Raw genomic sequence first — 24,194 nt, forward strand, 5'->3', positions numbered from 1 at the left:
CTCATTAGAGCGGGTCTCGTCCGCCCACACACACTCTCCACACACACTCTCCACACACTAAATCACATTTTCTCTCCACACACTGGAACAGAGGCTGAAATTAGCACCCTCTTTCTCTCTCTCTCTCTCTCAAACACACACATTTCCTCGCTCTCCTTTATATTCTCTCTCCACTCATCTGTAATCACACAGCGTCCACACCCCCGAGCTCACTTACCTTAAGCAGCATGAGCGTTTGGCGCCTCTCCTGAGAGATTACAGTGGCATTAAATATAGATTCCTCAGTCGTGAATCTGCTTTATGCCATCTTGTTTCCCTTCGTATATGGGACATACACACACACATATGTGTGTGTGAGAGATAATATACTGTCAGTTCATGTATCATATGTATTTCCTTATGTATATCATGCATTTTGTTATGTATCATATTGTATAGAAATATGACACAATGGCATGACATGATGTCATTTGACAGGACATGACAAAACATATGTTGAGGACACGTTAACATGACATGTGATATGATAGATGACGTGATGACATATGAGATCACATGACCTAACATCACATATATGATATGATATATGACTTGACGAGACATAGCATGAAATACAGTATGATGTATGATGTGATATGACGATGATGATACATAATGATGTATATATTAACATGATGTCATTTGGCATGACATAATGACTAACATACCATATGATACGCCATATGACTTGATATGCCACAATATATGACTTGATGACATATGATATCATTTGGCATCATATGGTAACATGATGACATAACATGCCAAAACGTACGTGATGACATATGGCATGACATAATGACCCAATATGACAGATATGACAATATGCCACATGATAATATATTAACATACGATATTGTGATAAATCAGTTGAATCAGTTGCTTCGATTAGGGCAAAAATACAGTATGAGGTTACATTAACTACATTAGCATTAAACATGTCTTTACTGAGTACGTTTGGTGTGTGAAAAATTATTTAATTAACTAATTAATATTTAATTCATTTTTACCTAAAGGTTCCTTATGCACTACAGTTTTATCTGTTTATTTATTTTTTGGAGAATTTTAGAATTGTGATACATTTCTTTGTATTGTGATATAACATTTATGACACACCGGCCCCTCCTTAGTGCACACATCCTGCGAGGAAGTGACAGGGTGTGCAGGATAAGTGGCTTAAATGAGCTCTGCGTGCTGTAATTACTCTGCCTGAGCTCGATCGGGGTGGGATCAGCGTCTCCATCTCCGCGCCAACGCCAGCGAATTAACACTGATGTAATAAGTACCATTTGTCACCATTACAGAGTGAGATGTTGACAGCTGCTGAGGTTGGCACGGCAACATGCTACTGTATATATGCCCACACATACACATGTACACACACACACACACACACACACAGTACTTATGAATGTAAATGTCTGTCATAATGGCAGCTGGTCACATATACATATATTGTATATATATATATATATATATATATATATAGTATTTTCAGACAGGTGACAGACAGGCTATAGAAGAAAGGCCAGATCAATTGGAGCTGAAACAAAGCCAAGCAACACCTCCGTAAAACCGTCGTGAAAAGAAAAGCAACCCAGAATGCACAACATACCCGAGATTAAGGCGGACACGCCACACGAACAAGACTCTCTATATACAAGGAAATCTCTTTATATGATACAAAAGGGGGGAGAAAAATCTCCTCAGCAAGTTCAATACAAACTCCAGGAATGCGATCTGATAATACGGCTGATGTGACACTTGATTATTTCATTTCATGCAGATTTGAGAAGCAGCTGGTGACGGGGGCTGAGGAGCGACAGGAGGATTAGATAATCAAACAAACGCAGCACTTCAAATCGTTTTGGCCCTCGGCTAAGAGCTGGAGGATTTAAGGCAGAGGCGCTCAACTTTAATTGTCTGATTTGCCTTCATTATGGTCGAGGGGCTCCATAATTCAACATTATTAAATATTCAGATAGAGAGAGAGAAGGAAAGGGAGGGAGTGCTGAAGATCAAGCGTTCTCGTTACTCGTCCTCTTGGGTCCGGCTGAAAGCAGAGGTGCTGCGAGCGCCAGCGTGTAACACGAGCTCATCTGTTAAATTAGATCTGTTGAATCTTTTATGAAGCTAATCGACAAACATTAAGGACGACATCAAGAGACAACAGAACTGACATGGAGGAACAACTGCAAGTGTGCAAATGACACGTGACGCGACTAGAGACATTTCTGTAGACTTACGTGAGAGTTTAAATAACAGAAATCATGTAATATATATTAGAAAATTTAGTGGAATATATTGACCAGGAAGTCGTTTGAGTGACAAAGTGGAAGGAAAATCTTTGTTAATACTCGACTAGAGTGTGCGATTTGGAACACAGCCGGGATTTGTTTGTTTTAATTTTAAAGGTGGGGTCTCCGATTTTTGAAATCCAATGTTGACATTTGAAATCACCAAAACAAACACGCCACTAACCCAAACGGGTCCCACCCCTGTACTGATAGCTCCGCCCACACATACAGACGTAACCCAGGCAACTAATGGAAAGAAACGTGTCTTTATCATAGCTGAAGGGAAGAACAATACGATTGCAGATAAACAAACAAGCAAAAATGACACACAAGCATAATCATGTAAAGGACAAAGGCATATATTAGTTCTGTGTAACAAAGTAAAACCAACGTTACTCACCTATCGAGAAGGAAAAAAGCGCCTCGGCGTCTTAAGTAAAGTTGGTCACATATTCACAGATTGGAGTTTCCCGAGTCAATAACTCCTGAGCTAAACACTGTTACTACACAAAACACGGTTGTAGCTGCGTCTCTACATTACTACGATAGAAAAGAGGTGTTATTTGTGTAGTACAAATAACTTCCTGCTCCTTCAGTTCTCTCCAGCGCTGGAAAGCTGATCCTATATTAACACGTCCTACTTCTTACCTTATTGTAAGTCTTTCTTCTCTTTCTTTCTTTGTTTTCATCCTCCATGTCAATGTTAAAACCGCTTTCTGCTGATGTCACACATGCGCACTGAACACTCTCTCCGCCGCATATTGACAAGACACGCCCCTTTCTGCTCATTGGCTACACGTTTGTTTTGTTTTTTGTTTATTTTTTCGGCCCGACTCAGTTTTCTGAAGCATTTCTCAAAAATCGGAGACCCCACCTTTAACATCACGCTGCTCTACATCGCCCCGTATACTCATATCAGTATTGCAGCACGTCTGAGAGTAACCTTAGCGTTTTAGGACGTATACAAAACTTTTTTCGCTACCTAATGTGTAGTGAAAAACAGGAATGACCCGGGCCTTGTGGTTCAAAGCAACAGAAAATCAGAACTATGAACACCGACAGTTAGTTTGAACACTACATATGTTTCTCATGTTTTGTTGTTGTTGTTGTTTAACAGTACCCAGTCCACTACAGATAAAGACATAAAACCCTTGAAATAAAGCAAACAAGAAAAAAATGCTAGCGTGCTAGGTTTATAGCTTGCGTCTGCATAATCCGAACATCTCCAGCTCCGTCAGCACAGAGCGTATCTCTGAAACAGCTTTTTAACGGCTAGCCTCGTTCACTAATAATAACCCGGCTCTCATCACGACTCCTCCGAGAGCTCGAGTGCAATGACGCCCTGTCAATTATGCTAACGTTTTAATTGCACCAGCGTGCTGTCTATTCCCCCGGCGCGAGGTTGAGGTGCTTCCCGTCTCCGTCAGCCTGAGAGCGAGCAGACGGCGCTGTTTGCTTTGGGATCACGGGACAGCACTTCGCCATGTCAACAAGCTGCTCGCTGTGCCACTCAAGCACATTTAACGCACGGTAAATCTCCAGCAAAGACAAAGCGTGCCAGCTGTCACTGCATCTACCAGCGAACCTGCGAATGAAAGAGATGTTCATCTTACAGCATCCTTTTCTACTTACTATTAACTTTGAGCAGAACAAACACTTTCATAGCTGGGCAACTACTGAGGTCTAGAAAAGTCCCTTTAGTACAATATACATTGTTCAGTTTTCTCATCATTTCGTTACAGTAAACATCTGCAAGAGGTTGCAGAAAACATCAGAAAGAAAAATGATGAGCTGTGAGATCTGCACTTCCTGTGTAAAGAGTCTTATGAGCTTAGGTATTTTTCTTTAATATACTAAACACACACACACTTCTGCATCTCTTCCCCTGTGTGTGTGCCTGTGCATCTCTCTCTCTCTCTCTCTCTCTCTCTCTCTCTCTCTCTCTCTCTGCCTGTGCATCTCTCTCTCTCTCTCTCTCTCTCTCTCTCTCTCTCTCTCTCTCTCTCTCTCTCTCTCTCTTCCCCGTGTGTGTGCCAGTGAATCTCTCTCTCTCTCTCTCTCTCTCTCTTTGCCTGTGTGTGTGCGCCTGTGCATCTCTCTCTCTCTCTCTCTCTCTCTCTCTCTCTCTCTCTCTTTGCCTGTGTGTGCCTGTGCACCTCTCTCTCTCTCTCTCTCTCTCTCTCTCTCTCTCTCTCTCTCTCTCTCTCTCTCTCTCTCTCTCTCTGTCTCTTGTTCTCTCTCTCTCTCTCTCTCTCTCTCTCTCTCTCTCTCTCTCTCTCTCTCTCTCTCTTCCCAGCAGCTGCTCTCTCTTAACAATGTGAATCAGATGTTACCGTGGTGACAGACAATTACTCCGTTTCTCCTTCTCTTTCTATAGCCTGGTTGCTTCCCCGTCCTCCATTCGGCCCTTTTCTCTAGTAAAGAGAGCAGACTGACTATTTTTGCAAGGAGAAATAAATAATCAGCATCTCTGTGTGTTATTTTGGATGCTGATCCTGCACAGCACACGAGGCTAATATTTCTGAGCAGAGCGATTTACATTTACAGAACCGGTCTCCAGAGGAAAATTCTATTTTTCTCTCCTCCACTTATATAGTATAATAACTCTTGATTTTTTCCCCTCTTCCGACAGTAAAAATGTTGTCTTTAATCTCAGTCCATGAACACGTGGCTGTCCGCTGTAATTAGCGCTTAGCTTAGCATAATTGCCTGTCAGCACGAGCGGCAAAATGCAGGTTAAACGCCCAGGTGCCAAAAGCCGGCGTTTCCTTTGTGCACTCGTGCCTGCTGCACTGACGGGGAGACAAGACTCACACACACTCTCACACACACACACACACACACACACACTCTTAGTATCGTCTACTGTCACAATGACACATAAATTGAACTCCCTCCTCATCTAAAAAAAAAAAATGTGCTTAAACAGTGAGAACTCTCAGATATTTCTATCCTTCAGGGGACATTTAGTTCTCATAAATATAAGTGCTCAGATATATAAAAACATCTAAAACACATCTTTGCATATATGTCGTCCTTCATCTCTTCTCCTCCTCCTGCTACTTGAAAGCTTTTGGAAAAAAAAAAACAAGCAAAAGGAAAAAGGTGAAACAGCTTTTTGACATTTCTGAGACATCATCTCTCTCTCTCTCTCTCTCTCTCTCTCTCTCTCTCTCTCTCTCTCTCTTATTTAGGTGTGATGATGTGTCAGGAAGGAAGAAGGTGAGTCGGTTACTGTGGCAACTGGCCGTGTGACTCCAGGGCCCTGTTCTGACATTAGAGGAAGGGAGGAAGGGCGATGATGATGGTGGTGGTAGAAGGAGGGGAGGATTAAAGTGGTGTCAGTGCTGCTTCCAGAGCTACTCTCTCTCTCTCTCTCTCTCTCTCTCTCTCTCTCTCTCTCACTCTCTCTCTCACTCTCTCTCTCACTCTGTCTATGCTCACACAAAAGAGGCTCTTAGAGAGAACGACAGGTTCCTGATAAGAAAACAGCATCCGTCCTGCTGGAGTCACAGCTGCTTTCCACGCCGTGCTGTCAGGTGTGTTAGTAGATAAAAAAGGCTGGAGAGGAGGAAGGCTGCTTACACGAAAGAAAAAAAAACCTAAATACTAAACACTAGATCTTTACAAAAGATCACGTTGGATTAAAGAAAAACAACGAATCAATAATTTAAATAGAAGAATTAAGTAGAATGTAGAACTGTGCTTAAACCCATGCTCTAATTATAAAGAAATTATATTATAAATAAATAAATTTGCTCCTCAAATCTGATGGTCGGAAGCCGTCGATTCGTTTTCTAAACCGGCAGCTGGGACAGTAATGCAGATGCTATTGTTTAAAGGAAGAAGTGTCCAGTGTCAGGCGGAGGTAAAGCTATGACATTATGCGTATTTTTGTCTTATTAAAATCAAGACAGAAAAAAGAGAGCTTGGTGAAGGAACAGCTGTTTCTAGCTGCTGCAAGTGATAAGACAAGCTCAAGGACGTTCCACAATATAACTATAAACAATGTAACTATAAACGGATAAAAAGTGAAGTTGTTCTTTGGTAATAAAAGGTACACTGATATACAGTAGACTTGTGTTTGTTAAACCATTCCTCCACCTCAGCGTGAAGCGTCAGCATTATGACGTGATGCCACACGCGCACAAAGGAGCTACACGGCTAACCTTTAGGGCCCGTAGGAGTGCGGGGACAAGCAGATGGCCAACAAAACCTTCACAGCAGGGTGATGGCGAGAGATGCCACGGCTTCCCAGTGAGCAGATGAGCTTACAGAGCGCGAAAACGTCAGCCTGACAAACCCGACCACACGGTGCCCTCTGAACAAGGACACTGGATAACAACAACAACGGAAAACGCTACAGGGTTGTTTACTTTTCATGACTTTTTTCCAGGCATTAATTATGCTGGAATAATAATCCTGTACTAGATATCTCATATCTTTTAGGTTCATCTTTTTGACCAAGGTTAAGGCCATCTCCAGGAGCACCAGTCTGTCAGAGCTGGGCCCCTGAGCAAGGCCCTTAACCCTCAATTATTAATATGTATAAAAAAAAAAAAGATGAACGTAAGCCAGTCTGGATAAGGGCATCTACCAAATGGAACAGATGTAAATGTAAATAGTGTCACATGAACTGCTAATGAAGTCGTGACGCAGAACAGACTCGGAGTGATGGCAATGGCACCAAACATGCTTCTAATAGTGACAAGGATTCTCACATCTCACGTCTAGTGACAAGACAAACACACACACACACTCGTCCTGTCCCAGGATGCGCTGACTTTCATGTCACGGTTTAGGACTTTCAGCGTGCCAGGCATATGGTGCTTCCACGAAGCCGGCGTGACGAGTGACAGGTTCGAGTCGGCGTGCTCACTAAACGCCTCCATCTGTTCGTTTCCCCAGACGCTTCACCTGCACCGACTCAGGCTCCGACTCGCACCGATAAAACCGAGAAGATGCGCATTTTAGTTACAGGGATATAAAATTTAACAAAACAGTTTATAATATCCAGTAGAATCTTTATCGTTTATTGTTAAAGTCAGGATTAATTACTGCATTCAGTGTTAACAAATGATCTCAGTTTCCACTGATGGGATTCAGGATAATAGGTGGGAATCTATTTACTGGAGTTCAGAATAAATCATTAAAAATAACTACAAGCAGTAAACAAAAATGGGTCTATGTTGTTTATTAGCTATTATTTAGTCAAAACGACCATATATATATATTTAGACTAATTCTTTACATCAGGACTCAATGAAAAAGAAATATACAGAAAGAAAAAGAAAAAAAAAACATTTTCTTTTCAGAATTTTAGAATTCAATTAGATAGAAGACAAAAACAGAAGTCGCCTTTAAAATCCTGAAGAAACTGTCAAAGGTGTGGTGAATGAGTCAGGGCTCAATGTTAAGACCATTTAAATTGTGAAATCAATTAAAGAAGACAGATCTGGACTAACTGCTTAATTATATTATGCTACAAAGATTCTTAAACGTTCATTTTTTTATTAATTGGTTAATTTATTTATGTATTTACTTCAGTTTAACGTCCAAGATTTAATGAATTTTCTACAAATTTAAATAAGTAATCTGGATACATTTTTGGTCGATTTTTACTGGGAATAATTACAGTTGAACGGTTTGCCTCTTTCTTTTTAATTAAGTAACTAAAATGCCATTTAATTTCCCCCAAAAATGTTCTGTTTCTGTTTGCAATTATTTCCTTTTTAAGTTTTAATTCTTTCATTAATTAATTCATGTTGCATTGCCATTAAAAGCTTACTAAAGTCCTGAGGTGCTAATATTCATTCATTCATTTTCTACCACTTATCCAAACTACCTCGGGTCACGGGGAGCCTGTGCCTGCATCAAAGCAGGATACACCCTGCACGGAGTGCCAACCCATCACAGGGCACACACACACACTCATTCACTCACGCAATCACACACTACAGACAATTTTCCAGAGATGCCAATCAACCTACCATGCATGTCTTTGGACCGGGGGAGGAAACCGGAGTACCCGGAGGAAACCCCCGAGGCACGGGGAGAACATGCAAACTCCACACACACAAGACGGAGGCGGGAAGGTGCTAATATGATAACACTAATATGATAATCCTCACAGAGTAAAATAAGAAGAAGAAGAAGAAGATGAAGAAGAAGAAGAAGAAAAGCATAGTACCTCAGAAAACCCCACCACATTTTGGTGGATGAGAGGGCATTAACAATTTTTAAAAAAAACAGGTCTGCTGATACATGCAGACGGCGTCATCTTATAATGAACCGATTTTATCTGCTCAGAAGCTTTGTGTATAGAAATAAGTAAAAAAAAAAACAAAAAAAAACAAATGGTATCATTTGCATAAAGGCTTTCTGGACGACTTCATTGGGAGGCAGAGCTTAATTCAGAAAATTTCGCTCAGATTTTTCAGAGCGAGTGACTATACAAAGATTTTGGCAAATATTTACAAAACAAAAGATCAAATAAGCTGGAAGCCATTTTCACAAGCATCTAATGTGTACAAAATGTGTTGAAGCATCTGTGGCTTACCTTCACTAATGAACATGAGGGACATGGAAACACGGGGAACATCAGGGGAACGTTGTACGTTCCTGTTTGTTGTTAGAGTATTTTTGTTATGAAATTAATTAAAGGTTTATAATAATCAGATTTGAGACATGAATGAATCAGAGATTCACTCTTTATTTTATTCACAACGCAGCAAAGACTGCTTGATGTTCTTGTGAAAACGTGTGAATCTGACACTTTTAGATGATAGGACAGACTTCTGTATACAGTTAAAGTTCAAAATTCAAAGAATTCGAACAATCCATAAAAGAATCAAATGGTTCAAATGACACTGCAATGGATTCAAACGATCCAAATGATACAGTAATGGATTCAAAGGATTCAAATGACACAGTAAAGGTTATTCTTTAAAGGATTCAAAGGATTTAAGCAATACAGCAAAGGGTTCTAAAGATTCAAATGATGGAGTAATGGATTCAGAGGATTCAAATGAGACTGTAAAGAATTTAAAGGATAGAATATTGAAGTCAAAAGAATCAAATGTCAGAGCAAATGATTCAGAATTCACAGTAAAGGATTCAAATGATACCGTGAAGAATTCACAAGATTCATATGATACAAAGGTTAGAGTATTGGAGTCAAATGTTTCAAATGGCACAGTAAATGATTCAAATTATATAATTTCAATTCAATAAACTTCAGTTCAGTTTAAATTCAGGGAGGGAAGGACTGTTTATAGCTGCTATAATAAATGAGAACAGGAATTTATTTTTATCATAAGTGTTTTTTTTTGTTTGTTTCTTTTTGGCAGTGTGTTGTCGGGGGTCCTCATGGGCAGCGATTTTCAGTTCTTTGACCATTTTGTTTTATGCGTCAGTTGAATTCAGCTCATGTCGGTTTCTTCTCTACAACATTAGAAGGATTCTGCCATTTTTGTCCACACAGGCTGCTCAGGTACTTGTTCAGTCTCTTGTCTTTTCTAGACTGGATTACTGCAACACACTGCTGGCAGGTCTACCTATGAATGCAATCCGCCCTCTGCAAATGATCCAAAATGCAGCTGCACGGCTTGTTTTCAACCTGCCAAAGTTCTCCACACCACCCCACTGCTGCGATCCCTCCACTGGCTTCCGGTAGCTGCACGCATCAGATTCATTACACTGATGCTGGCCTACAAAGCCAAAAATGGACCGGCTCCATCTTACCTCAAAGCCCTCATCACTCCTCACCCTCCGATCTACCAGCACTGCTCGACTGGTCCCACCATCTCTCAGGGTAAGAGGTAAGTCTACTACAAGACTCTTCTCTGTTCTGGCACCAAGGTGGCGGAACGAACTTCCCCTAGAGGTCCGGACAGCTGAGTCACTGGCTATTTTCAAGCGGCGGTTGAAGACCTACTTATTCAGGAAACACTTCAACTAGCACTTCTTTCCTTATCTTTTGCATTAAAAAAAAACAACAACAACAAAAAAGACTTGACACTTGTCATTGTAACTTTGAACAAATGTTTTAAACTCATGGTATCTTAAGTATGTAACCTAGTGAGCCATCATTAATGTATTCAATGCTAGAGATTTAAGCACTTATGTACGTCGCTCTGGATAAGGGCGTCTGCCAAATGCTGTAAATGTAAATGTAAAGTGTAAAAAGATTCAGCTTAATCCTAGATTATCGGAACGATTTTCTGGTATGAAGGTTTTATTTTATAATGTTAACAAACAGCTAAGAGCGCTAGCAGACTTCACAGTCCCAGTTCTAAGTGGCTGGCTCACTTGCTTTAACTTCTATAGAACTGGCTCTGATTCATTCGTTCCGCCTTATTTTCCTCCTCCATGTTAATTCGACTTCATGCCCGTATGCCACACAGATTAGCACATGCTAGTGAAAGCTGTCTCTGTGCTGCCTCTTTGATTACAGATGGTCCGTTGTTGAGGCGACTCAGGGTTCAATCTGACTTCCCGTTTGTCACACACGGGCCACCAAAATGCTTCCAAAACACTGCAGAGAGACAACTTCTTCTCCTCCATGAGAATTCATGAGCATATGCTGCAAACTTCTAAATCCAGTTCATTCCTTGAGGGAAATCTGGTCGTCTTTCAGAAAGGGTTCCTGTTATTATGTTGATTTCCTCCTCAGCTGTACGTGATCCGAGCTCTTGGCTCGTTTCGTCGGGTCTCTAGGCCACCGATGGCACTTGTCCATGTGGTTTAATCCTCCAGGAGCCATATGCTGGATGCAGAACAAGGCGCAGCCGGAAGACGTTGATTATACAGTCAGTCAGTGTGAGCTTTTCAAACAGAGGACTTGATAATAGCTGTTTAACGTGAGGGACTGTAGATATGGAGCATACAGCTGCAGTGATGTCTGCGCTCCGAAACACACAAAGAGCTTAAAATTCAGATTCCCATTTTAATGTGCAGAATTTAAAACTCTAAATGAAGGAAAAAAAATGTCTAAAAATGAAATAAATATTTGTTCAGATTTAAAATTGAGAAATTTCTCTTACATGAAAAACTACCAAATTATAAAATTAAAGATTTGGACCAGTTCAGAATCAGACACTGATCTACAATGATTTGTTTTAATAATTTGAATTGTACCTACGTATTAAAATAAAATCATTTTATTTTAAAATGTAAATTATTAGCTAAAGTATAATTAGTATAAAAGTATTTGCCTGAGGACAAAAAAAATACTATATATTAAATATGTGATGGCACACACAGCTCTGATGACCAATTAAAAGGTCATCCAAAATTTGTAAAATCTAAATATAAAAATAATCAAAACCCAGTTCATTTTTGTTTTACCCAGTTAAAATTTGTATTATTTGCAAAACGAGCTGAAGGTTTTTTAAAAATAAAAACTGTAAAGCTGTCTAGCGGAAACATTTCCAATCACATTCTGCTTTGTATTGAAGCTCGTAGAGAAAATGGTCGCCTGGGTTCACATGATCCAGCCTCCATCTTGGAGCTTGCATTGTCGGAGCGATTTTAAACGCTAATCTTCCAAAATGTTGAAAAAATACGGAGGGCTTCGGCTGAAAATTAGATGTTTAGCACCTTATCTTCTTGGCGCAGATAATACAGAGGCTTCGAGCTGGTTTTTGTTCGGTTTCTTCAGGCAGCTGATTAAAGCAAAAAAGCGAGACTCAGCAAGACTCGTCTCAGATCGTATTGGCTGAGGAGGTTTGAGTCACGTGATTCCGTTCGCTGCAACGTCCTAGCAACAACGTGACGGCTTTTCAGGAAAGGAATGACTTGATAGATATTAGCATAGATTAGAATTGTTTTTATATATATCTCATTTTTAAAACACTTTACACAACTGGATTTCTTCTCTCTCAGTCCCCTCATGGCTCGTGTTCACCCTGAGATTCAGAGTTGAAATAACGGCTTATGCAAAATGTCCTGCGTGTGTCCTGGGTCTTAAATGGAAGTCGAAGCCAAAGGATAACTGAAGCCATCTTTCACACAGCGTGCAAGCTTTTTCCTCGTCCTATGCGAGCGCACAGCTATTCGTCCTTTCAGAAGCAGCAGCAGCCTCCGTTCTCCTTTACACAAACAATGGAACACATTAAAAAAAAAAAAAAAAACACAGACACACGTTCCATCCCTCATGCACTCAAACGCATGGCAGCAGCTGCCTGCTGATGATAAGCGCTCGCAGACACGGCCATCAACTCTAATTGGCTAATGTGGCCTGGACACACACACAGAAACACACAGAGAAAATAGCTCAGACAGCCATTCTACATCTAAATCAAATCAAATGCTGGTGATGACCATTTTTTTTGCACCTTCATTTTCTTTACCCTGGTACGCCATTTAATCCGACTAAACACACTTGGGTTTTTTTTTTGCCATCTTCATGAGGCGTTGTGCGAGTGTTCATAAGTGGATGCAAATGGCTCTCTGCTGCCTTAATTAGCCTCCGCTGTGCTTATCGCTGAGCCCCGTTTTGGATCTCGGCCATGCGTAGTGACCTGGCGATGATCCAGCTCTGCGAGCTCTGAGAGCAGCGAGACGGCAGCGCGAGCCCGGCCGTGTTTATAGAAGATTAGTCCCGATGTCCTCGCTAATCGTTTCCTGGCTTAATGGCTAACAATGTAGCCGTTTATGAGCCTTGCAGACGTGCCGCTTGTAACGCACGATCAAACTAATCATTTTACGATGTTTTTTATGTTCCATCTGGGCCAGCGTATGTTAATCAGACGGCTTTATATCACAGCGCTGTTGAGTCCTCGATTCTGATTGGTCAGAAAGCTTGCGTACCAACACTTCTGAAATGTTTGTGTTAACACGCTCGATCTAATACCTTATCGTTGCCATAGTTATGGCTCATACACAGGGACTTGTATGTCAGGGACTTGTTTATGCTCCACATAAAACAATCTAACAATATACAAAATTGTTATTTAACCAGAATTATGTAGAATCAGTGACACGGTGAAGTTTTCTGCTTGTTTATTGTTAATGGAAAGATTAATTGATTCAAATGATGCAGTAAAGGATTCAAACGGTAAACTAAAGGATTCAAATAAAACATTCAATTATTCAAAGGATTCAAATAAAACATTAAATTATTCAAAGGATTCAAATAAAACTGTAACAGATTCAAATGAGTCAAATGATACTGTAAAGGATTCAATCAATACAGCAAATGAGTCAAATGATTCAAACGATACAGTAAAGGATTCGAATGATACACTAAATGTCTGAAAGGATACGGTAAAGGATTCCAAAGATTTATACAACGCAGCACAAGACTAAAGGGGACGGATTCAAAAGATACAGTAAAGTGACTCGGTAAAGGATTCAAATGATTCAAAAGGATTAAAATGATACAATAAATGATTCAAATAAATTCGAAGGATACAGCAACCGTTTCAAAGAATTCTAAAGCATTGAAAGGAACGACTCAAACGATTCACTAGATGATACAAAGGATACGCTAACAAATTCGACTGATATAACAAATTCAGATTAAAATTCATACTTATTCGATTATTAAAATCTCTTAATAACTACAAGAGAGAGGAAAAAAAAGAGGCTGGTGAGGAAACGACTGCTCAAAGCTGCTATAACGTAAGAAATAACAAAAAGTAATAGACAATTAAAAGTAGCTATTTATAAACTGATAAAACTATTTTCCTCTAACAGCAAGTGCGTATTATGTCGAGAGTGAATATTCCTACTTCCTGTATGGCACCAGAGTTTCGCTATGACACCAACAGCCCTAAGGACATGCTGCAGTGCGAACTAGTATTAGCAGTATTAGCAGTATTAGCATTATTAGCATTACACATCTCCACCTCCTTGGGGATGAGATTTGAGATGTTGCTAAAAGTGTGCTGAGTGCATCAGATGCAGGTTAGCTCGTGTGTGAATGCACAAATGCATTTCTCCTTCCCTCGGTTGTACCCATAATTCCCGTCGGCACTCACGGCATGATTAATGCACACAGGTATTGATTTTTTTTTTCTCTCTCCCCACTCCTCATCTCCTTTTCATGAATCCTTCTTTTCATTCTTCAGCACGCTAAGCTTTTTTTTTTTTTTTTTGGTCTCTTTTCTGGAAAAATAATGGAGGTTCCGGAAATTTCCTGAGAGAAAATGTGTTTTTTTTTTTCTCGACACGCTCAATACACCGGATGTTATAACAATATACCGGGCATGTGAAGTGATAAAAATGGAAGGATCATGCCTGGATTGTGAGGAAAAGAAGAGCTACACCGTGATAATCCTAAATATATCCCTCATGCATTTCTTAGTAAAATGTCGGCCATGTTGTTAGTGTTCCTCGACCTTCCACCTCCTTCCAGACTCCATTAGCTCGGCTAAATTCGGCGTACTCTTTTAGAACGGCCGTTTTAAATCTATTTATTAACGCCATGTTGATCTCATCATTGTTATCCATGGTATAAAGATGTTTTTCTTTGAAGCATGTCCCACGGAGATGGCAGTAAAAATGCAAATTATGATGAAACCTTGTTACATCTGCCTCATTAAGTGGGCGGGGCATGAACTGGGCTCCTCCTCCCTGTCTGGTGCAGTGATTACTAGTTATTCAGGGGCAAGGACGGTCAACTAGCTGCTCAACGGTTCGCAAAATGTCACGAGGCGGAGCGTTAGATCAGACAAGCTTCGGCGTATTAGCGACTTTGAAACCCTTGAACCTTATTTCACAGACTCTACACACCATCATTAACTCACAGAAAGGGAAGAAGCACTGAATTTCTTTCTCTCTTCGTAAATGAGGCAGCTATTTTTCATTCTTAAAGACTCTTTACTAATAAACTAAAACTTTACTAAAAAAAAAAATAATAATCGTTTATGAGCCTGAGTTTTTCCAAATAACCTTTTTTTTTTAATATTTACATAAAAAAAATAATTATGCGTCTTACTTTTATTAGCACGTCATAATTTATTATTATTATTATTTATTCATGACTTCTAAAATGATTTTTAAACTTTAATCATTCTTTTTATTTGAAATACCGTATGTTTGAATAATTAAGGAATAATTCGTTCAATTTCATTTTTCATTTCAGGATAAAAATATTTTTTTTATTTTATACTTTTCTCTAATATTATATTTTTGCATTCTTTTTATCACTTCAGTCTGTCAAGAAGCTACATGAGCTGCATTTTAAATGAGCATATTAAATACATTTATTATTATTATTATTATTATTATTATTATTATTATTATTATTGTTGTTGTTGTTGTTAGTAGTAGTAAGTAAAAGTAAAAATAAAAAAGAAATATTATAATAAATATAGTTTTGTTTTTGTCAATCTCTACGTGATGATCTTACTACAATTCCTCCTCCTCCTCCTCCTCCTCCTCCTCCTCATATCAGTGCCACAACTTTCTTAGTTTAAAAAAAAAACAAGGTTTTTTATATAAACCTCCTCATACAAAACTGATATATTTATGCACATTTGAAGAAACCAAAAGGTATTGTAGTCCAAAACACACACACACACACACACACACACACACACACACACACACACACACACACACACACACTTGTGTCAGTATAAATGAAGAGCTGTTCTGTGCCTCGCTATGACACATGCACTGATTTGTGTCTAAAATCTATTTGTTTTTTTGTGAAACACTGTCCTTGTTCATCAAATATTTAAACACAACAACCGACTGGTGGCCGGAGAGCACAACTACAGGACGGACGTCTATTTCTGTTGCACAGAAACTTTTTTTGCGTGCACGTGTTCCTCATTCGGTGACAGGACCGTGTGATGTCACAGTTAATATATAAATATATGGATATGTACCGAATATCTACTTATTATTTTTTTTTCCAAACTTACTGGAATCCGCTGTTACGTCCTGAATCTTTAAAATCGTCAGCCAAAGCGATGTTAGCTTCTCTGTCGAGTTTGCTAAACACGCCACAGAGAGAGCCGTCAGCCCCAAGGCAAGGACACGGACGTGTCCCATTTAACCGAGGTGAATTTACAAATCTCTCTCTCTCTGTGCCTTCAGTTGGGTGAGAAGTGGGTCAGTACAGTAAAACAAAGTGACACGACTGGCAAATCAGCTCTCACACATGTAGATCAGACGGGACAGAGCGTCTAGACTGGGTCAGAAACAGGAAAAGGTCAGTTATTCCAGAGACGTCCCAATGAACAAGAGACGAACCGCTAATTAAAATACAAACATGACGCACTAAATTCCTTGCGGTTGCCGTACTACACAAACCCTCCCCGTCTGGTAACAAGATTTTTTTATCTTGAAGTGTCAAAAAAAAAAAAAAAAACCTGAAAATGTGTCTGGCTGTGTTCTCTGGGTGGGCGGGGCCTACTCTTTCTCGCCTGTCAATCATACTAACAAGACCCAGTCAAAGGGATTTGTGAGTTCAAGTCTGCAGAAGATGATCATCTTTAACTGCTACATGCTACAAGTTTTTTTTTAGTTTAGTCACTGTGTGTGTCTTAGACAAGTTTACCGTGTATAAAAGTTCCTGTGCTCAGACACGGGAAGCGCAATCAGATGAAACCTACGAGGATTCTGTCAGATACGTTTTACCCAGAATGAATATCTAGACAAATAAATAAATAAATAAATAACTCTCCAGTACACAACTCTGCCTCCTCTTGCATTTCGTTCGTACGCAGTATTAAACCCCACGACACGTGAGAATCCCTCCCAGCAGACGGACGAGAGCAGACTCTTACCTGAGACGAGGGGGACGGTGTCTCTCTCCCATGCCACAACGGTGACGTATTTCTCCACCGAGGAAGGAATAATGCACTTGAAGACCGATACGCTGCCCCTCATGGCTGTCTGGTCCGCCACTCGAACCGTGTACGGCTCTCGTAAGACTGCACGCAGGGAGATACACAAGCTCAGACGTCATAAAGGCTAATCTTCCGAAGGAGGGACAAAGCTAGCATGCTTAGAAACAGATTCATAACTTTTCATACACTTAAATGCAAACTTATTTGTCTAGTGAGAATTGTCACCCGCTCCTAGTACTCACCGGCCTTAATGTGAACATCTTGGCTTCGAATTTTCCCTGAAGGATTTTCGGCGGTGCAGTAGTACGTGTTGTCGTGGATCACTTTGCTATAGCTGGAGGGTGAGAAGTGGAAGATCTGGAGCGTGCCGTTGGGGTGCACGTGGCGAATCCCTGGCACGTTGTAGCTCTCTTCGCCGGTGGCCAGGTACCAGCGCAGCGTGGCTGGAGGCACAGCGGCTGCGGGACAGGGCACCAGCGTCCCTGTGGTGCTGGCGAACACTACCTCTTGCAGAGATGCATTGACAAAATACAAGCTGGAATGTAGATCTTCACCAAGAACTGCAAGAAAAACGAGACGAGGAAGGAGACGAGTCAGGGTCGGCTCGACAACAACGTCTCCATAGCCACAAACACTACAAACCACATGTAAAAATAATAAATCAAATCCTAAGCTGCTTTCATGAATGAATATTTATTAACTAAATAACACAATGAGACAATAAGGAAACGGATCATATATTTGTTTCTTTATCCGTTTACAGTTACACGGCGTCTTTGCGTTCATGTAATTAGTCGGAGAAAAAAATCCCTCCCGAACATGTGCGTGATTGTCAGTAGCTACACTTTTACATTTTCTGACTCCCTCCCGTCCATCAAAAAGCATTAAAAACAACTCAAACCAAAAAGGTCTCCACTCCGGAGACCTCTGTGTTAGGAGGAGCATGGAGAAAACAGCGAGACTGGAAAAAGCATCTGAATTTTTTATGTTTCTTTAAATGTGTTTCTAGACAAAAGAAGCTTCAGCGTCGTACTGTATAACTCCATTAGTTAGTGATGCTCGGTCTTCGCGGAAGAGCGTTTTACAGACATGGGGGTGGTTTTCTAAGAGGATTTTCTCAAATAGGAATTTCTATCAAAAGAAAGTTCTGGGGAAAAAACCAACAAAAAAAAAAAAACGACGCCATGATAAACTTGATCGTCTTCTGGAGCATCTTGTATGAACCTTTGTGATTTAACCAGTTAAATCGACATGATTTTTTTTATCCGTTTATATTTACATTTCCTCCAAAAAAAATAAAAGCTTTTGTTTTGTTACAAAGAAAACTTCAGCGTATCGATGATGAGACATTATATATAGGATCGTCGCATAAACCTTATGGAGTTGTTACTATAGAAACGGTAATAGATCCTGGTAGAGCGTGTACATGAAGCTTGTTTTTCGGGAATTAAAGTCAACGGTCCAGACAATGGTTCTGGTGGGTTTAGTGGGTGTGTCACTCTGTCTAATCACCTGACATGACTTTTACTGATAGGCTGCATGACTCGACATTCTGACGTAGAAAGAACTCAGCCCTGTCCTTGCTGCTCACGTTTTTATAGCAATCGTGGCAATTTTCTTAAGAGTGCTCGGGTTCAAACCTGCTTCACCTTAAGAAGCTTGTTAATGCTGGATATTAACGTCCACCAGGTAATAGGAGTGTAAAGGATGACATGTTGATCACAGAGCAGCATACCGCACTCTGCCCTCTTCCTCATACAGTACCTGAGCTCCCAGACATCACCATCACTGGCTAGCGTCACTTTGATTGACAGCAGACAAAAGTACCTTTTTGTGGCAGCACAAACAGTGGAGCTCGAACGCATTTCTGTTGAAGATAACTTACACTGTCTTAGTCTATATAAAGAGTCGAGTTCACCGACGCGCTAAGCAGAGCGTCCGTACAGCCATCACCCGAAGTCACCTTGCCCGTGAACGGGTCACGGTACAAGCGAACGACGGCAGGCGGTAGAACATTTCCACCCTGCACAGCAGCTCCGTCACCGTGTGAAAGTAATTAAAGCGGAGCTTGTTCAGAGAGACCAGGAAACGAGGACAGCAGAACAAGCCACCAGAGGAAACGTTCAAGTTCCCGCTCATGCCCTCAGGCTTGTGCAAACCCCGACACACCAGCCCTTTTTCCCAATTTGCTCTCATGAATATTAAGCAAAGCTCAGTAACAGAGTTCATTTACCCCCCCGTTCGGGACCAATATGTAAAAACACAGACGTCCCCTTTGATGCTCAGAGAGAACACAGCCGAGTGACTGCTGAAAAAATCAACTCGCCCCCTCCTCCTCTTCTTCCTCTTCTTCGTCTCTTAAGTGATATAATCTGAGTATCATCTAAACGGCGCTGGAGCAAATGCTCATTTACAGCCTCGCCGCTCGCGGTAACGAGATCAAACGGCCTCGGTAGGTCCAAATCAATTACAGTGGCGCGAAATGTTGACGTCTGAATCGGGCCGAGATGAGAAAGCGCCGGGGTCGGGGACTAAATGAGCTCCCTGTGCTGCCGCGGTGCAGCTGAGCTCCCTAATGTCCCATCAGCACAACGCACGCTATGAATATGTAAACACATACACGCTTGATTTCTCCACTCGGCTCGGGGAAAAAATCGCTTTGCAACATGATTGCACCACGTAGCCGAGTCTGATTTTTTTTTTCTTTTAATCCCTGAATGAAAACATTTTGAGGAATAACAAGCGGCTTCTCGCTGTGGAGGCAAATTGCATTTTAACCCTCGTGTTGTCAAATAAATTACTGCTGCAATTTCTTTTACGATCCATAATATCTTGTTTTCATCTCGGTTATTAGAAATCAAAGGAAAAAAAAATTCAAAATAAAAATAAATATAAATGTATATAAACGTTCGTGTCGCTGCAGTCGTCCGTACAACCGGTGCTGCTCATATACACCGACTATGAACCGATCACTGGATCTACATCAGTGTTTTTTGCAACTCAAGTGGAAAATGTCAAATGACCAAATAATCTTGGGGTTACGTACAAGCATGGGTCACGTGACTAGATGAGACACCACCGCCCTTTGCTCAAAGCCATTCTCTCCATCTTCAGAAGATGTGCTCTCTCTCTCTCTCTCTCTCTCTCTCTCTCTCTCTCTCTCTCTCTCTCTCTCTCCCCTTGTCCCCTTCCCACCCTACTCCCTCTTGAGATTGGCTCTGCAGCGCTGCATTATCTCCATCCCCCTTAAAAAAAAATCCGCCGATCGCACAAAAAGCAGGATCTAAAAATCACACAGCCGCAAAAACAAACATTACAAAAAAAATAATAAAAAATGTAATAAATAAAAAATCTCCACCACGATGTCCGCTCAGGTGTGAGGACAGCTAGGACCCTGTTTTCATCTCTGTGATGTATTACCCCTGGGATTCTCTGTCTGACGTACGCATAAATCTTCCTGATGGACACTTGGCAAATTGGTGCTGCACGCATACCAATAAGAAAAAGCTATTTTCAGAGTGAAAGAGAGAAAGAGAGCGAGAGAGAGAGAGAGAGAGAGAGAGAGAGAGGTGCTCTGAAAGGATTGAGGAAGGTTTAAATAATCCTCCTTATATTGTACGTTTCAGTCGAGGCGTTTTCCTCCTCGTCATGGCGCTAATGGGTCATGTTGGGTTCGTGACAGAAGGAAAATTCTCTCCACGTGCCGAGGCAGCCAAGCGTATGTAAATGTATTCTGAGCGTTTAGTGCTCAGGATTAATCAAATTATAATTTAATCATCTGATCAAACAACAATTAGCATAATCACTTCTGGGGACGTGCTGATAGAAAAGAACAGGGAAGCAGAACAGGCTTGGAGCTAACAGCGTTGGCTTTAACCAGCTGTTCTTAAACATATTTCTATGGGTTAAAGTTGTGTCCTTTTTTTTTTTTTTTAATTCTTCATTCTGATTGGTCAGAGGGGAGCATGTACGTGTCTCTCTATTTTTTATTTTTTTTTTTTTTTTGAGGAGACATGTATGCACTGAAACTGAAGACTCCTTCCATAAATGTTCAATAAATCATCACCTCACAGTAAATCTGGTCTGATTAAATCTAACGTATAATATCAGACCCTGTCAATAAAATGTCGCTATAGCGACGACAACATATAACGTAAGCCTGTGTTTTGGAGCTGCACTACCATCAGAGAACATTGGTCAATGCCTTCCGAACCAATCAGGATCTAGAATCCAAATTGATCTGCCCACCTTGATTCTGACGCTTTTGGCTTTGCACACCTTATATGGTTGCTTTTTTTTCTCTAGTTTCCGTACGTCAGATCTCTTAGTTTGTTCACTGCCGATTTTTATTTCTTCTCTGTTCTTATGCCAATTCTAGTCGTGGTCCTGCTAATCACTCTGATACTGTAGCATATGCAGATATCACTGATGCTAGGACGTAAGTCTATCTGCCCTACTTGAGCTCAGAGAAATCTGACAGCAGTGTTTAATTTAACAAACCTCCCATCCTTCCTCTGGAGTGTGTAAAAAAAAAAAAAAAATCTACAACAGTTTAGTGAAGAGACGAGCATCATCACCAAACGGCTCCTCTGCAGGATGACAGAAGAGCGCTCATTAGTGGACTGCATGTGCCTCGTGCCATCCAGGCGCACAACACACACACACAAGCACACACACACACTCGTTATGCCAAGTCATCAGAGCTGCAGAGGAATAAGTGCACCTGAAGCTCTCGCCGTTCTTCCCTTTCTGTCTGCTCGTCCTAACGTCCTTTAGATTTCCTCTGCTGAAGTGACAGCTCGCCGTGTAGACAAGCAGACGGAGCGGGACAGCCAAGAAAAAAAAAAGATGAGATCGGTGTTTGGAAGGAAAAAAAAAAGGATAACCGAGGCGACAGCGTACATGGCGTTCGTTAGCAAATATTTGTAGTCGAGGCTTGTTAGCGACTGTAAACACACAAGGCCACAATTACTGAAGGACTTATAATAAAACAAAGTGGTTTAGAATCTTTCCTACGATCCTGAGCTTAACTTCTTCACTCACTCTAAAGGAGAAGAAAGAAGTATTTCAATCCAGGAACATGAGAAAAAAATCAAGCGTAACTGAATAAAAAGTCAGTGATTAAAATAGCAGTAAAAAATTTATGTAAATCTAAATGGATTAAAAAGTCTGTCAACATTTTTTTGTCAAATACAATGTGGAGTCTTTACATATTTACATTTAGTTGAAACTACCGTCTAATATCATCCTGGAAAGTTAAAGATTTATTCAGGAGGAATAAAAAAAATTCTGGTGTTCCAAAATGGCCGCCTCGACATCGCCACAACTTATTTCCAGGGATTTCAGTGCAGCGTAACAGATATTGCGTCATCAGGTAGGCGTGGCCTATTTGATCATCTAACCCTAACCGTAACCGTAGTTTTTGGTTGTTTATTTGTTTTCTAAAATAAATCAACCTTTATGACTGTTTTGTCCTTTGTAGTATGCTGGTTTTTGTTAAAGAAGGCGTTTTTCCAAGACCTCCGGAAAACGCCCACTTTACGTCGTGGTAACGAAACCCCTGGAATTTAGCGCCTGCCCTGTTTAGACATTACAGGAAGTTGCGAGCTCGTAGGCTCGGTTTCTTCATCGTCTTGGCTCAAGAAGTTTTTTCTTGCTGGTTTAAGGTCATGAAGGGTGAATTTAAATAAAGGGTGAATTATTTGTCAGGATTTTTTTTTTTAAATAACGTAATATATTTTTTAATCAGGTACATTAGGTATTCGGGTTCCTTGTGGATTCTTAGGAATTTTTTTTGTTTATTTATTTATTTTATTTAATTTTTTTGAAGGTTCTTTAATTTCGAACCAACTTGGAACAAAAAAAAACAATATCCTTGATTTGTTTAAAATTCACGCCTTTCGGTAATCGTTATGATTTTCCTCACAAACTTCCTGTCAGGTTCTCGTACTCGGTTCCTCGTGTCCATCTTCTATAATGCTCATATAATCTTCCTCAAAGGTTCTTTGCTCACATGAGGGTTCTTTCCCAAAGGGTTCTACCTGTACACTAATACAGAGTTCTACATAAATACTATTCCTTCAAATGTTATTGCGGAAATGATCTTGAATTTTTTTTTTTAATTGTGTTTATTAAAAAAAACAACAAAAAAAAAAACAACACAACAACAAAAAAAAAAACAGGGTTCCTCGTGGTTCTTCGGGATGTTTGGGAATTAAATAAATAAATCATTTAATATGTTTCAAATTAAAGTGTAGGTCTTCATCATTGTTGAAAAAATCTTGATGGAATCTTGACGTTTTTAGCAATGAAATCATCAGACACGGTGTTTCTGTTGTTCCACAACTGCACATCAGACAGTTGTGTTATGTTGTGTTGTGTCCTACATTTGTGCAGCTCATTAGTGTCCAATGGGGTGTGTATTGTATTCAGCCCTTGGCGGAACCTCGTGTAAAACACGGTTGTCCCTTTTAGTTACTGTGCGACTCTCCGGGGGACGTCTCTGTTGTCCCAATTACGGTTTTGTTTGAATCGTTATGCAATGTGTGCGAGAGCTCTTCAGAACCAGAAGAGCTCTTGGAAGCAGCTCGATTTTACATGCAAATGCTTTCGAGACGCATCAGAGCTGAAAAACGTGAGTTAAACACAGACAATAATCTTTCATTTTCTTTCAAATCTGATCACGAAAGAATTTTTAATATTGAATAGTTAATATTGTGGATAAATATTCTGAGGGATTTAGGGTACATTTGGCAACACTGCAGTCTTTGGTCTTCTGGGAATTAGATTTTGCAGTGTAATGAATTCCCAGATGTTCTGAACTTCAATCAATAATGAAACTGTTCATACAGTCTTAGGAGGAATAAAAAAGGTTCCTCGATGGTTCTTGGGTTAGTTACAGGCTCTTCTTAGGGTTCTAGTAAGGTGGAAGGCATCAACCAAGTGACAAGACAGGTTCTAGATTTAAATGATGTGGCTTGTAATCATGCTGTAGGGTTCTTTTCTAAGGGGTTCTGCTTGGAAGCATGTGGAACAAACCAGATTCTAGATT

General features: G+C 40.4%; 1 protein-coding gene across 2 annotated transcripts in view; it reads right to left on the reverse strand.

The window, feature by feature from the left end:
- dscama (Down syndrome cell adhesion molecule a) overlaps nucleotides 1–24,194 on the reverse strand; it is a 61,406-nt gene that overhangs the window by 33,757 nt on the left and 3,455 nt on the right. For both annotated transcript variants that reach the window (XM_060896443.1, XM_060896445.1), the window contains exons 2-3: nucleotides 17,386–17,703; nucleotides 17,081–17,227 (exon numbers count right to left, since the gene is read on the reverse strand). In XM_060896443.1, coding sequence (XP_060752426.1) covers nucleotides 17,081–17,227; nucleotides 17,386–17,703 — 465 coding nt within the window. The remainder of the gene's footprint in view (nucleotides 1–17,080; nucleotides 17,228–17,385; nucleotides 17,704–24,194) is intronic.

Source organism: Tachysurus vachellii, chromosome 20 (genome assembly GCF_030014155.1).
Source record: "Tachysurus vachellii isolate PV-2020 chromosome 20, HZAU_Pvac_v1, whole genome shotgun sequence".
NCBI lineage: Eukaryota > Metazoa > Chordata > Actinopteri > Siluriformes > Bagridae > Tachysurus > Tachysurus vachellii.